This window comes from Sander vitreus, chromosome 4 (genome assembly GCF_031162955.1).
Source record: "Sander vitreus isolate 19-12246 chromosome 4, sanVit1, whole genome shotgun sequence".
NCBI lineage: Eukaryota > Metazoa > Chordata > Actinopteri > Perciformes > Percidae > Sander > Sander vitreus.
Genome location: NC_135858.1, coordinates 16,864,664 through 16,879,398, shown reverse-complemented (window position 1 = coordinate 16,879,398; position 14,735 = coordinate 16,864,664). Strand labels below are relative to the sequence as shown.

At 39.3% G+C, this 14,735-nt stretch overlaps 2 protein-coding genes across 4 annotated transcripts; one reads left to right on the top strand and one right to left on the bottom strand.

The window, feature by feature from the left end:
- The first annotated feature begins 3 nt into the window (after positions 1-3).
- Positions 4-5,348, top strand: LOC144516979 (uncharacterized). Its single transcript, XM_078248733.1, has 6 exons — positions 4-557; positions 672-734; positions 834-913; positions 1,013-1,143; positions 1,222-1,288; positions 1,382-5,348. Exons 1-6 carry the CDS (start codon positions 307-309, stop codon positions 1,459-1,461), a joined length of 672 nt encoding a protein of 223 aa, XP_078104859.1. The 5' UTR covers positions 4-306; the 3' UTR covers positions 1,462-5,348.
- On the bottom strand, positions 1,619-11,773 carry h6pd (hexose-6-phosphate dehydrogenase (glucose 1-dehydrogenase)). 3 transcript variants are annotated; one of them, XM_078248725.1, is made up of 6 exons: positions 11,676-11,734; positions 6,404-6,658; positions 4,913-5,570; positions 4,695-4,812; positions 4,339-4,608; positions 1,619-4,221 (listed from the first exon to the last, which is right to left on the bottom strand). In XM_078248725.1, the coding sequence occupies exons 3-6, from the start codon at positions 5,552-5,554 to the stop codon at positions 2,876-2,878; spliced, it is 2,376 nt and encodes a 791-aa protein (XP_078104851.1). In that variant the 5' UTR covers positions 5,555-5,570; positions 6,404-6,658; positions 11,676-11,734; the 3' UTR covers positions 1,619-2,875. The 3 variants fall into 3 exon arrangements, with proteins under 3 accessions (XP_078104851.1, XP_078104852.1, XP_078104850.1); XM_078248726.1 differs by having other exon boundaries at positions 6,448-6,658; XM_078248724.1 differs by lacking the exon at positions 6,404-6,658 and having other exon boundaries at positions 11,676-11,773.
- Positions 11,774-14,735: the final 2,962 nt, after the last annotated feature.

The following is a 14,735-nucleotide window of genomic DNA, read 5'->3' as shown; positions in this document are numbered from 1 at the left end:
TGTGACTCTCTGGAAGACTCAACAGCATTAACAAGTTTAAAGTTAATGGGTGGGATGTTTCATTGTGTGTCAATATGGGGCAGGGGTGATATGTGGCCGGTTGCAGCTATTTTGGACACACAGAGGAGCACTAGAGGGCGGAAACAGCACTTTTTTTACACATAATATGAGGAAACTATTCTGTTCCTGTTAAGCATGCGCCTCTGCATAGTGCATTATTCTTAAATCTTATGAGTACAATGTATCTTTAACACTTTAATACAGACAGCCAAAAACATAACAGAAATTATCTTCAAGCTTAAATGTATGTGGAGATGTTGTGCTTTCAGGGAATGTAATGCAGATGAAGTCTTTGTACATGTGCAGCATGAAATACAATCCTTCCTCCTGGTCACATTTGGAGCTGATGGCAGTTCTTCAGCTGAACACATCCCGCCATCTGGAGTAACGTTGCAGTATAATCTGCCTGAGTGTGTGACTCCCATGTTTCTCTACATGCTAATCTTCATGGCGTATCATAGCAGCAGATGGATACCGAGGAATCAGAGGCTAAAATTGTAAGTGCTGTTTTCATAAGTCATAATAATCTGTTTTGATCGGATGTCTGTTAATTTAAACATTCTCATTGCAATGGGTTTTTACTTAATACTGATGTTTTACTCCATTTGTAGTCAAATAGTGAATGCAGTATTCACAGCACTTGTCCTGGTCCCTCAGTTCTACGTCATGGGAAGGTAACTAGGATACAGGTGATGGCATTGCGCCGTAGAGCTCATGGATCATTTGTACAAGAGGAAATGTGGCATTAATCATGGCGTCTGTTTTGTTTAAAGGCCAAAATCCTCAAGATACTGTAGGCAGCCTCTGCTGAACAACCTGTCAGCCTCAATTGCCTTGGCCTTCATAGCTTCAGGTAAATCCCATCACATCAGACACATTTAAAAAACACATGCATTACATACCACAAGCAAAAAAAGGATTAATATAGACATAACTTCAACTCTTTCAATAGGGTTTTCAGTGATATTCACATTGATAGACCCAGTTCCTCAGAGCTTGTGGGCCTCCTATCACGTGTTTGGGCTGCTGACATTTGGACAAGGACTATGCACGACCATCCTGACTCTGACAGCAGCAGCATGTGTAAGAAAAATACTAAGAGTTATTAAGTTCTATAGAGAAACTGCAACATCAAAATGATTTATGTATGTACATTCACAGGTCAAAACCACCCCTGAGCTGTACTACATTTCCCTGATTTTAACTGTCGCTTCTATTTTAAGTACAGGTAAAGCACATTTCTTATAAATTACATGGGGCGATTCATACACTGGATTTTCAGTTCAAAAGAAAGGAATAACACATGCTTGTGTCTGTTCAGGTTTCTTCATGGTAAGAGGAACGCTCTGGTTGACTAACAGGAAGCATGCGCCGGAACCGAGCAGAAACAATGAGCAGTGAAGCAGTCCAGCTCTCCCGTGTCGACATCTGATACTCCACCTATTAAAATTTCATGTGGTTTCCACGCCACTAGCAGCTGGTAACTTCAAACCTGGAATGTGACTTAATCCTTCTCACGTTTTAATGCTCACTTCAGAAAAAAACATCAAAAAGCAGGTGTTTGTCTCAGCTGTTTGCTTTTATTTGTTGAAAGTGATATTTCATTGAAAAAGTAAAAGCTACATTAAACAGATTATAGGAAAATAAAAGAAAATCCTTATATATATATATATATATTTCAATTTGTAACTTTCACACCTAATGACCCAAACTCTAAAAGAACTGAAAAATTATAGTAAAAGGAAATAATGTAATATTACATCTCATGGTGCCAATGTGATGCATCTAAGTGCTCACCTCACAGTGCATGAAAAATATATTTTGTAGATGTAGTGTGAGTGAGTGTACATCACAAACACGTTTTTAGTCTCATTTCAACTTGTTCTTAACAGAGCCATAATGTTTTGTATTCTGAGATCGTGATGCAGGACGAGGTCTCCTCTCTTCAGCTGAAACTAATGCTCATCAAGATGGATCAAACAAGGGCACAATAACACGACTGCTGAAACCCAGTCGCTTTAATTTAGTTAGAAGGCAGATAAATCGACCAACCTATTGATTGAAATAAACCTTCTCCTGTTTGGACTCAATGTCTTAAAAAGCACGGGTATTAGATATTTTAAACGGAATGTGAATGGGTTAGGAATGTGATGTATTGTACCAAATATTTTCAATTACCTGAAACATGTCGATAACAAATGTTTGTGTTTCTATTATTAGCATACGCAAAAAAAACAATACAATCAAAAAGTGTAGATTACACAGCAAACTGCATATCTGCAAATTCACAAAATCACCTGAGATCATACAAGATCAACAACTTTGTTTGTAGTTGTAATTGGTTTTCTGTACCAGTTGTTTCTGACATCAGATATGCATATACTGCTATACATACATACCTCGTACTTGTAAATGCGGACATGCATACTTTATGTATTTGTCTCGATTTTCACTCATCTCACACAATTAGGCTAAGATAAACTATAGAAAAAAAGTCTGCATATGCATTTCACACACCCCCACAGAAAAATATTTCTGAGGTTTAAACTTCCAAAAAAAAAAAAAAAATAAAAAAAAAAAAAGGACCATACCAGTTGTTTTAACCCATTAACCACAAACTGCAAATACTAAACATTCCTGCCACAAACCTGATAATGTGGCATAATGTAAAAAATTGCAGCAGTAATGTTAATGTGATTTGTGGTTAGAAGTTAAAACTTAAACCCACTGGTCCTTAAGTGCTGGCTCATACTTTCTCTTCAACCAACCAGCTGTCCAAAAGCATTTGTCTGATTGAAAGTAAGGAATGTAATTCCTACCCTAAAAGTGCATCATAGTCTATATACCAAACAAGTCTACCGTCAGCAGGCTTCACCCCGGTGACAGGCCACTTGTCTGGTTTGTCCTTCACTCGGCTCAGCTGGGTGATCAGTTCATGCTTGCCTTTGCCCATCACTAAAAGAGCAACCGTGCGAGCTCGGTTAATGGCACTGAAAGTAAGGCTCATGCGTTGGTGAGGCTTGACTGGGCTCTCAGTGAGGGCCACCAGACTCTCCCCATGTTCATCCACTCTACTACCAGGGAACAGAGAGGCTGTGTGGCTGTCATAGCCGACTCCCAGCAGTACAAAGTGGAAGCTGGAGCCATTAACAAACTTGCTGACCTCTTTCTCATACAGCAGCGCTCCTCCGTCCTCTTCCACACATAGACGCTGGTTGAGCTGCACTGGCATAGGGTGGATGTTGTAATAGGGTATCCTCACATGTTGCAGTAGATGGTCATGCATGCTGTGGAAGTTGGAGTCCAGTTCTGTCAGCGGCACGCAACGCTCGTCCACCATCCACACATGGGTGTTCCTCCAGGGGAAGGAGAAGTGGTGCAGGGCCAACCTGTGGAACAGAGCAAGGGGAGTGGATCCACCAGAGAGGGCAAGATGGAAAACACCACCCTCATGCACTGCTGCCTCCGCTGCTTCCTGAATGTCTGCAGCTAGCCTCTCCACCAGCTCCTCAGCCCAGGCCGACACCATGTCAGCACCACGATATTTGCCTTGCATCACTTGGAAACCGTTTGCTGACATGCCACCCATTTGATCAGGGCTGATTATCACCACCTCACTGTTAAAGCCAATGTCTTTCCCTTTCACATGAATGTCCAGAAGGTCTCCGTTGTCGGCACCCCCGGGGTAGATGCGGGGAAAAGAGTTGGCTAGGCTATTGAGTAGTGGTGTCCATAAGCCCCAGGAAGCCAGCAGGTTTTCAGTACTAATGAAACTGTTCTTACGGCCAGCAAAAATGTGAGAAATAAGTTCGGAATAAGCTTCTCTCTGCTCTGTTGGAGTTTGCACATAATAGTCTGAAACAGGCAAACCTAGAATATTGACATCTGTAGGCTCTGTCACTTCCTTCCACTCACTGTCCATTAAAACTGGCTTGAATAAATTCTTACTGACAAGAATTGCTGTATATTGAAGGCTGCCATGCCCAAAGTAGAAAACTATCTGTTTGGGCTTGCAGTGGACACTGTTGTGGTTCTGAAGACAAAAGATGTCATTCTTGAAAAGGATGCGTGCATATCCCACACGCTCATCCAACATCTTCCCTGAGATCAAAAGAATTGGCACACCTTCGTACTGGGCGTCATCGATGTGTGCCAGTACAGCTGAAAGACACAAACGGGATCACTTGTTACTAGAACAACTACATTTGTCGTATAGCAAGTGTTTTACAGCAGCAAAGAATACATAACTTCATAATGAATAAAAAGAAAAGCGGTCACCTGCAAATGTTGGCGTGAGACAGACGTGATCTTTTGTCTTATTCAACTCCTGCTGAACTGCGGCTTTGTATGCTTGGTACTGGCCGACCACAGCTTGACTCCTTCCTAAAGGCAGCATGGAACTGAAGATCTGCAGCTGGTTTTGGAGGACTTCCTCACTGCTGCTCAGATTCATGGGAAGCCTCATGGTCAACCGGGTCATGACCTCAGTCATGTGGTTCTGGAGCACATCTCTGATCACCCCGTATTGGTCATAGAAGGGAATACGACCTTAAGGATCAAACGGGGACAGGAATTCTTACTACTTTTTCATATCTGAAAAGACTTAATTACAACATTAATAACCTAATAATCACCTTTCACATCGAGGGTCTCTTTCATTACAATCTCCACTCTCTCGATGTGGTGCTTGTTCCAGATGGGATCCAGAAACTTCTTGTTCTCTATTCTGAATGGAAGTATCTTTGCAACCACCTTTTCACAAAAGCAGAAGAAAAAAAGACATACCATGAAATCAAACATCTCAATTACAGAGTTATGGGTGAAAGGCACATACTGTGTAGGGTTTCCTGACCTGCTTCCCCAGGTAATGGTCGATTCTGTACATTTCTTCATCCTTCAAGGAGCTCCCGAGCTGAGATGCAAGTACCTGAGCACTCCGGAAGTCGTGTCCGAAAGGTTTCTCTAGCACCACCCTCAGCCACGCCCCGTTGGTCGGCCTGCAACTGTTATTTATCTTTTCAGAAATATCTGCGTATGCAAAGGCTGGTACTGAGAGGTAGAAGAGCCTCCCTGCCTCTGTTATCCCCTCTTGTTGAAGCTCTTGCTCAATGTGCTTGGCCAAATCCTGGTAGTCCTCTAGGGTCTTCAGCTGCCGATACTGTGCGAGCCGCAGGTACTGCTCTTTCAGCAGAGCGCAGCGATCCTGTGATACATCCCTTGAGCAGGACACCGCCTTTAGGATCTCAAAGAGGACCGGTGTGGCTGTGTCGGCCGGTGACAGTCCTCCGCCGTAGAAGGAAAAGGTGTTTCCACTACTGACCTGGTTAACGTACAGCTCAAAGAAGCCCTGCCACAGGTACTTCTTTGCCAGATCCCCTGTGCCTCCTACTATCACCACTGAAACATGGCCGGGTCTCTGTGCCTCCGCTCTCTCCTCGCCATTTCCTCTCTGGGCACAGAGAGTGACCAGAAGCAAGAGCACAGTCACAAACATGCTCTGGTCCTAACTCCTGTATGAACACAGCAATGAGAGACATTACATGTCGGCAATTATCTAGAACCACAGAGCAATAAAGACATCATATCAAGGCTAAATATATGATTGACACCAAGCGTGAAAGATATGTTTGTAGGGTTGCAACCAACGATTATTTTTCACTATTGATTAATCTGTTAACTAGCCTATTTTCTTGATTACTTGTTTTGTCTATGAAATGTCAGGAAATAGTAAAAAAAAAAAAAAATACAAATAATTATTATAATAAATTATAATTTCCCAGAGCCCAATGTGATGTATTCATATGTCTTGTGTCTAACCATCTGTCCAAAACCCAGATGTTCAGTTTACTATTACATATGACAAAGACAAGCAGCAATCCATCTGATTAAAGAGGCAAGAACCAGCAAATATTTTGCATTTGTGACTGAAACAATTATCAAAATAGTTGCTGATTATAATTGAATATTCTGTTGATTAAGCACTACATGTTTGTGATAAAAAGCTAAATAAACATTAAAGTCACTCTGTCCCTAAAACTAAATGAAATTAACTGAAAAATATTTGAAATTTTCCTTATGAATGACAAGCAGAAAAGCTACAACTGGGAAGTAAAGTCCCATTCACATTTTTTAACAATGCACACATGCAATATTATAATCACAAAAAATCATTAATATATAATACACAGCTGTATTTCTTTTGTAATGTCAAAATGTTAACATAACAACTAAACTTATAAAAGGTCTAATTTAAAAACCTAAGCACCATTACAGATACATACTTTTAATACAATGAATGTAAACTAAAGCAATTAATATAATCTTCAAATACACTGGAACTTACACAAATATCCAAAGACAAAATAGTTAAGCAATAAATTACTTAACAATGTCTCTTTCTCCAGCTGTTTTAATGTCCCTGGAGAGCTGGTGATATGGTGCAGTAATATTGTCATGAGCGTAATGATCAGTGGATACTGGTGGAGCTGGGTGGAGACTTTGCACTTTGCTCAGGGGCATTTAGCTTCCCGTATTAACGTTCTGCCGTTGATATTGTGCTGGGAAAGTCTGACCAACTTAATGATGACTTTGCAACAACCTAAAAAAAAAAAAGTATTTAGCAAGATAGGAAAAGCTGCAGCAAAGGCGAAATCGTCAGTCAGATATTGAGGTATAAGTGGAAAAAGGGGTGTTCAGTAGGTCTAAAACACACAAGAGTTCTGTGCGCCAAGACAATTTGTGCTTCGGTGCACAGAATTGTCCACCGCAAGCATGTGTGCGTTTTGACTATCTATCAACACAATGATAACCGGGTCGGTTCCCAGAGAAACAGTTTAGTGATAAATCAACTACACACCCAGTTTTCATAAAGACAAGTGACACAGATCATTTCTTTAAACGTGTTACACTGAAAAAGACCTGACCAGATGTGACCATTAACAACAGTAACACACTGGTTTATATTTAATCAGCAATGCTGCAATTTAAACAGACTAATTGACCTGTTTAGGTCTGAGAGTGATCAACTACATGGTGTGCAGGATAAGCCACAGGCCAAAAACCTACATGTGTGCTGTCTGAGGACCTTAAAATATCTAAAACTTTAGAATGCCTTGTAAGGGACTTAAAAAAAATCTCAAAATATATTATTTCTGCATATCATTTGGTACAGAGAGGCCAGTATAAAGCGAGATCTAGTCAGTGTTTGACATGAAAGATTCCATAGGCACTCCTTCTAAATGAACCTTGTGTCATTTATTATAGGTATCAGGGTCCCAATAGTTTCAGCCTAAACTATGTGGACACCCTGTCTACTATATATATATATATATATATATATATATATATATATATATATATATATATATATATATATATATATAAAATTTACAAAAAAACAACCTTGAATGTGTGTGCACCAAATGGCCCATTGCCCTAATTGACCCTTTTAGTTTCTTTGACATACACCTTGCTGAATCCTTTTACTAATTTCCTTTTACAGGACATACACACACTAGTTCAAGTTCATGTGCAGTTAAAATGTTTTTTTTGTTTGTGTGTGGTTTTTATTGCTAAAGCTTATTATTCTGCAACAACTGCATTTACAATACCGTGCAAACTGTTATGTTGAAATGTTAGCTCTCACTGATGTTTTTTGGTTCCTTCGTGCCTTTACATAGTATTGGAAAGTAACTAAGTACATTTACTTGTGTAGTTTATGCAAGTATTTCCATCTTATGCTACTTTATACTAAAATATTGTACTTTTAACTTTATTACATTTTTTTACAGCTGTATTTTCTAGCCTCTTTTCAGATTACGTAAGGCTGCACGTATTAAATATAATTAGTTTATAAACTATGATGCATTGTTATAGGTGGTACTACCCACTAGTATATCAAGTTGTTAACATTTGCTCTACCTTGTCAACATTAAGAAAATGGGACACCAACACACATTTCAAATAAGTGTCTCAATGTAGATAATGTCTTCTTTTTTAACATGAAAAACAGACTCTAAATGTAAGGAATCAAAGTTTGTATTCGTAAACGTGCTGCTGTAGCAATACAGAGCCATAGTTAAAGCAGAGGCCTAAATGTTATAAAGCTGATTGACAGAAAATATTTTATTTCCCCCCCCCCCCTCTCTAGGGACACAGAAAATTGTACACGTTGAACAGAACACCCACAGTATAAAGCTCATTTTATGACTGAGTGAAACATCTGGTATCCCTGCGTTTCACAATCATGTTTACACAGTAGCAATGCAAACAGCAAAAGCCACCTCATGAGTGCTGACTGCTTCAACAACAGCTGAAATGTAGGTCTGATTTACTTTAAGGATTACTGCAGTCAAAATATGCATTTATTTCTTAATAACTTTTGCCACATCTTATATAAAGATTAACAACATCCTAAAACATTTACAGAGCAACTGGAGAAATTATACATTTGACAAACACACTTTCATTTCATTGCTCATTTTAGACTACATACCACTAATATTTTGTATCTATTTTTCTATTGACTTCTGGGCTATTACTTGTTCTGCTTATTTTCCCACAGGAATCAATAAAGTGGCGTAACTCTGATAGACAGACATCTTCATTCAGCTTTTGACTTCATTCTTCCTCCCCAGAATGTATCCAGTTAAGTGGAACACATGATTCCTCCTCAGTCACAAGCTGCTTTCATTTTCTATCAACAACATAGAAAATCTTCGCTCACACCACATACGAACACCACCCTGATTATTCTGGTGGGAGGTCGCGACTCGAAAAGGTTGAGAACCACTGTTCTGACGTAGCCTAGATATTGCTGTTTAGCAGTTCGCCAGCTTTTTTCCCCCCTAACAATATAGAAAAATATAAAATATATACAATACAATATATACACACAATACTGTAATGCAGCCTGTAAAACCAGGCTGGGCTATTTAGAGAAAAACAAATATCACAATATTCTTGACCAAATACCTAGATGTCGATATTGCGACGATATTGTATGGTTGACTATTGGTGCTTTAACAAAATGTTATTTACACAATGAGATTTTTGATAAATAATCTCCAGAAATGATTTAATGACTTAGTGGGTAAAGGTAAATCATAGAACAGCTAAAACAGTCTGGTAAGTTCAGAACATTACATCACTTTACTGTAATGGAGCCTGTAAAACCAGGAAAAGACAACACTTACCATATTACGATATCCAAAATCTAAGACGATATCTAGTCTCATATCACGATATCGTTATAACATCGATATATTGCCCAGCCCTACAATACACATCCATTTTGACAGATATAAATCGTCGTATCGCCCAGCCCTGCATGAAACAGGGTGAGCTAAAAAGGCCATCTTCCCTTCTCCTCAATGGACCATCACACACTTTTATTCACCGACTTTTATTCTGGTAAAATACTAAGAAAGTTCTCAGCAACAAGAGGTGCCAAGACCCAATGTGCAATGAGGACTTCTCTAAAGACTGAGCAGTTTTGTTGATCACTGAAGAAAGTACTGGAGGGATATGGCTGTATCCTGTTTAAATCGTTGTGGCCACATTGGTCACAGCCAAGTCTGCAGTAAATAACATTAAGTCTTCTGCCAGGGATGTTTAAACTATTTACTCAGTATCATAAGAAACTGGTGACCCTATTCAACTGTCCTGGTTTGTGACCAATAATCGAGTCATTAGCATTCAGGTCCAACTACATGCTCACTTATGAAAGTGGACTTATGACCCTGATAATGCCTATCCTATATATCATTACAACACAAGCAGTGTGAGGGTTTGGAATGCTGTAAAATGCTTGGTAAAAATGGCAAAATGGACAATCACAGAAATGTAAAATTATGTCTACCAAACATTTGCTTTGTTTTTCATACAATATGACATATCTGTTGAATTTGAAACATGGTTTAGCAAAAAAGATGTGCAGTATTATCCTTGTGAATAGCCTGTTTATGATAAAAGGCAGGCACCAAACATATAATTTCTTTCACATAGTGAAGATTGGAAAAAATTCATTTGGCAGTCAAGTTACCTGTCATCAGCACCTTTTCCTTTTCTGTGCTTCTATGCAAATCAAGCTGAGATAAAGTTCAACCTCTTGGTTCAGTATCAATAGTCCGTTAAACTCAACACATGAATGAGAAGGGGAAGACATGCAAACGTTCAAACTGATAACACTGAATGAGCATGGCTTCCTGTAGCCTCAGTTTATTATTCATTTTGTACTAATGATTACATTGAATTCACAGACAAACCGATTTATGATAAATGCAAGCCAAAATAAAATAAAAACTGGGAGGTCAATGGACATTTCCAGACTCATCTACTGTATCCAGCTGGTATAAAAATAATTCCCTCCGTTGTACATTTTTGACTTAGTTCACAGGGTGTGACTATTCCATCCACCAAACAAAGATGGTAACTTTTGTGGTAATCTTATCTGGTTTATATACTGCATTCATTTTATTTTTTCAAATTGCACAACCCAACTGTCAGACACAAAAATAAGCAAGGAAAAGGGGCATAGCCTACAATTGCACTTTGTGAAATAGGTTTACATTGATAAAAATATATTTCAACATTTTTGTCAAATTAATATTTGGATTATATGTGAACATACTATTTTGTTTTGCCCAGCTGTTCCAGTTTCAAATATTGATTATTTTTACAGATTTGATTCTTGCCATTTTTGTGTTGAGTTTTCATGTGCCAGAAATGTTTTGCTCCATTTACAAATAATTATGTATTAATAGCAGTTTAAATCTGTGACTCAAATGTAATTATCAATAAAAATGATTACACAAACTTGTGCAAGGCTTGTTAGGCCTAGTCCATACGTACACAGGTATTTTTTTTAAATGTAGCGGACTGTCATTTTTCTAAACTCTGCATATGTGGACGGGATTCTTTTTTTTTGAGAAAAAAAATGAAGGAAAACCCCCATTTTTAAAAATACCCGTGTATGTGTGCGTGGACTAGTGGCCGAGCCCCTGACCCTCACAGTGTGTGTGTATGCCACTGCTGCAGTTCAGCTTAAAAACACAAGTCCAGTTTAAAAGGTTCCCTGAACGCATCCTGTTTGCACGTGTTGCGCTAAATGCTGTACCCCCTACAAAATGTGTTTCCCTGTCACTGTAGTCTCGCTAACCAGGAAACTAAACATCACAAACATGAATTTGGGAGGGATTATTTCTCGGTGAGATTTTTCAAACATTTGAAAGCAACGACATTATCTACAGGTATGAACGTACCAAACGTAACGTTACCGCTCGCGAACGTACGTTAGCGTAGTTAATGATTTTATGTCAAATAAAAAAGAGTCAATGAACTTTACATACTGTCAGTTCATATACTGAGCTACTTAGGCGAAGCCCACTGGTTATTTTTAACGTTACAGTCATCCCCCCGTAACGTAGATGAACGATTCCACCTGCTGGCTGTCAAACTTTACTTCCGTTATCGTTACAAACACACAATGTTCCACAACCCGTTTTCTAATGTCTACGACTGCAATATCGATAACAAAACTGATATACGACTAAACTACAAAGAAACACATGTAAAGGCAACTGACAGACTATGCAAAATGTTAATTGGATACGAACCTGCCCCGTGGTGGCATTAACCGGCTTGGGCTTGAACAAATACGCCGCTTCCTGCACCAGTCACGTGGTATGGTCCTCCTGCTGCTGCTGATGATGATACCGCATATGTAGCCTACCGCAGGCCACTGTCTGATGCAGAGGTTATATATATATACATATATATATATGTATATATATATAATAGCATGCTTTAGATGGATAAAGTGTAAAAATGAGAATAGTATTTGGGACTAGTTCTAGGGAAAAAAGGCGCGTTCCATCTACTTGAGCTGCAGATACTAGTGACTCTATCAATATAAATGCATTACCAGTGGTGGTCTCAGCCTAAAGTGGCCCTAAGTGCAAGATTATCAAAAGAGGGAATTTCACAAATATAAGTTGTGTAATTGTCAATCTTGAATAAAAAAATAAAAAAAATAGTCTAATTAATGATTTTACAAGGTGAAATATATGAGTAAAGAAAGAAAATATATGGATTTCTGGCCAGAAGATGCTGTGGAAAATAATCCAATTTGATAATACAGTAGGGCTATATGACACATGGTCAAAGCCCTGACTATAGGTCAGGACCACTACATCAGCTAATAACTATTGTAAACCAGCTTGCTCTCTTCTCGGTGAAAGTAAGAATTAAATTGTTACACTATTGGCTATCTTTGACTTTGAATGATTTCAGGTGCAGAGGTTGGTCCTCTAACATTGCATGTTGTGTTGTAAAGTAGCCTAACCATAATGTGTGTTGTCCAAAATATGATACAAATGTGTAAAAGATTGATAATTGGTGTTTTATACACTGTATATATTAGATTGGTAATTGATTAATACTTGTTAGATTGGACGTGGATTTAAAGTCATGGACCGAGGTAATAGATGTGGCCCTCGATGCACATGGATCTCTCCGCCCTTTCGTCCCGTCTTTCTCTGCAAAAATGTAAAGTCTATAGGCCTACTTGCAGGGAATATGCAGAGTAATTTAAGTCAAAGCAATATTACAAAATGCTTTGCACGTTTCTTAGTAAAAGAAACATTTCTTTTAGTGATAGAGGCCAAATGTAATTTTCACATCTTAAATTAAAAGGGTTAGAGTATTGGATTATTAATCCCTGTTTGTTGAGTTCAATACTTTAACAGAACAGATGACCTTTAGCACATTCAAATTCATTTACTTATGTAATGTTGATGAATAATTAACCACCTTATACAAGTCTTATATCAGCTGTAGTTAGTGTCCCTGGCTGTTGCCTGTCACTTGGGGGCAGCTGTGTAGACTACAGTGTATTGTCCACACAACAGGGACCTCTGTTGGCGTCTGTGTGCTATAGCTGCTTTCTACTTGAGTCGTTGACTTTTCACAGTCCGAAGCTCATCAATCAAATGCCATCAGCTCTACATGCTCCTTCTCAAACTGAAAAATAACAGCTGGTCTTCATGATGCCAACAAGCTACCATAGTCTACACTGACTGTCTACAATTTTAAAAACAGGAATTCAAAAAATCTGAATAATACAAACTGCTGACTTTGAGTGAATAAACATTAGCTCCTGTTTGCTCTGCATTGTCCAGCTGTCTCATGTCAGCACCCTCTGTATCCAGACCTACCTCAAACAAAGCAGGTGCCCCTTTGGTCAAATAACGATTGTTGTTGACCACACTGCCAGCCGCCCTTCTGCTCCTTCCTTTTCCTCTACTCAACAGTTGTGGTCGTTACAGCACAGACCTTGACTCAGCAGCTCTATGGTCCCATCTAATACACATAATGTTAATGTTAGCAGCTGTTTTTCGATCCCAGCTAGAAGGTTTTGCATTGTTTGGATTTTTACATTTTATAGGAGGAAAATGAACATTTAGTGGCACAGTTTGTTATAAAACAATATCACCAACAGGTCTATTTAGTATCTATTCTGGAACTTTCAATTGTATAGCACAGTCCTTCTCAAATGCTGTTTCCACAGTCAAGAATTACCTTTCAAGCTCAACTTTTAAGTCAAGAAGTCCTTAAAGGGCTCAGAAAAAGTGTATATTTAAACATCTACAATTCAGTGACAACTGGGAAAAATCCATCTGCTAAGGAAGATGGTGTGATATGATCGAAAACTCCAGAATAGCTATTAAATGGACCTGGTGGTGAGACTGTTTTCAAAGGTTAGGAATGACCTTTTCATCTCAATGTGTTTTAGTTTCAGTCCCAAATTCTAACATGGGCTACCACACACACACACACACACACACACACACACACACACACACACACACACACACACACACACACACACACACACACACACACACACACACACTATCCACACCACTACCTTTACAGACAGCTGTAATGCCTGTGATCACCAGCCCTCCCAAGTTGACTGGCCACTGTGAAATGTAAACAGTAAACAGGATGGAGCATCCTGTGTGTGTGCGCGTCTTTGAGTGTGTCGGTGTGTGTGTGCGCGCTTCTTTGAGTGTGTCGGTGTGTGTGTGTGCGCTTCTTTGAGTGTGTCGGTGTGAGGATGGGAGGGCAGTGGAGGGGAGGGGTTGGCTGCTAAAGAAGAAGAGAATGAGGCCATGCAGAGCCTGCTATAGCCCAGCTGTCACTGCTATAACTTCAGACTTGAGAGACCAGACCACAGGATGCAAGCTGGAGGGCCACTGTGTGTATGTGTTTGTGTGTGTGTGTGTGTGTGTGTGTGTGTGTGTGTTGTCGGCCCACAGCCCCCAGGCATTCCCCACAGCCCCTGGCTTCCTTCCTCCCCTTTGTTAAGCATGCAAGGCAGACTTCGTCAAGCTGAGCACACAAACGAATGCATATGAATGTGTGCTGTCATCTTTATTAGGCCCCTTTGCCAACACCCATTACATTTAACACGGATCTTTAGTCTTTAGTGCAGGAGATTTCACTTTGAGTCATGCCCTCATCCCCCCACTCTTACTTGCCAGACAAGAAGGATTAATAGTGACCTCAGTCTAGGATAATTTTGAATACACATCCTATTACACACTAATAAGAGACTGAGCAATGAACAAAGGCTGATTTTTTATGGTTGTTTTATTTTAAAGGTGGTTTTA

Coding starts and splice junctions, on each gene's coding strand:
- LOC144516979 (XM_078248733.1), top strand. CDS start 307: ATGTGGAGATGTTGTGCTTTCAGGGAATGTAATGCAGATGAAGTCTTT. Junction 735..833: donor CAGTTCTACGTCATGGGAAG/GTAACTAGGATA, acceptor TTTTGTTTAAAG/GCCAAAATCCTCAAGATACT. Junction 1,289..1,381: donor CGCTTCTATTTTAAGTACAG/GTAAAGCACATT, acceptor GTGTCTGTTCAG/GTTTCTTCATGGTAAGAGGA.
- h6pd (XM_078248724.1), bottom strand. CDS start 5,554: ATGTTTGTGACTGTGCTCTTGCTTCTGGTCACTCTCTGTGCCCAGAGA. Junction 4,609..4,694: donor AGAGACCCTCGATGTGAAAG/GTGATTATTAGG, acceptor TTGATCCTTAAG/GTCGTATTCCCTTCTATGAC. Junction 4,222..4,338: donor TCTCACGCCAACATTTGCAG/GTGACCGCTTTT, acceptor TGTGTCTTTCAG/CTGTACTGGCACACATCGAT.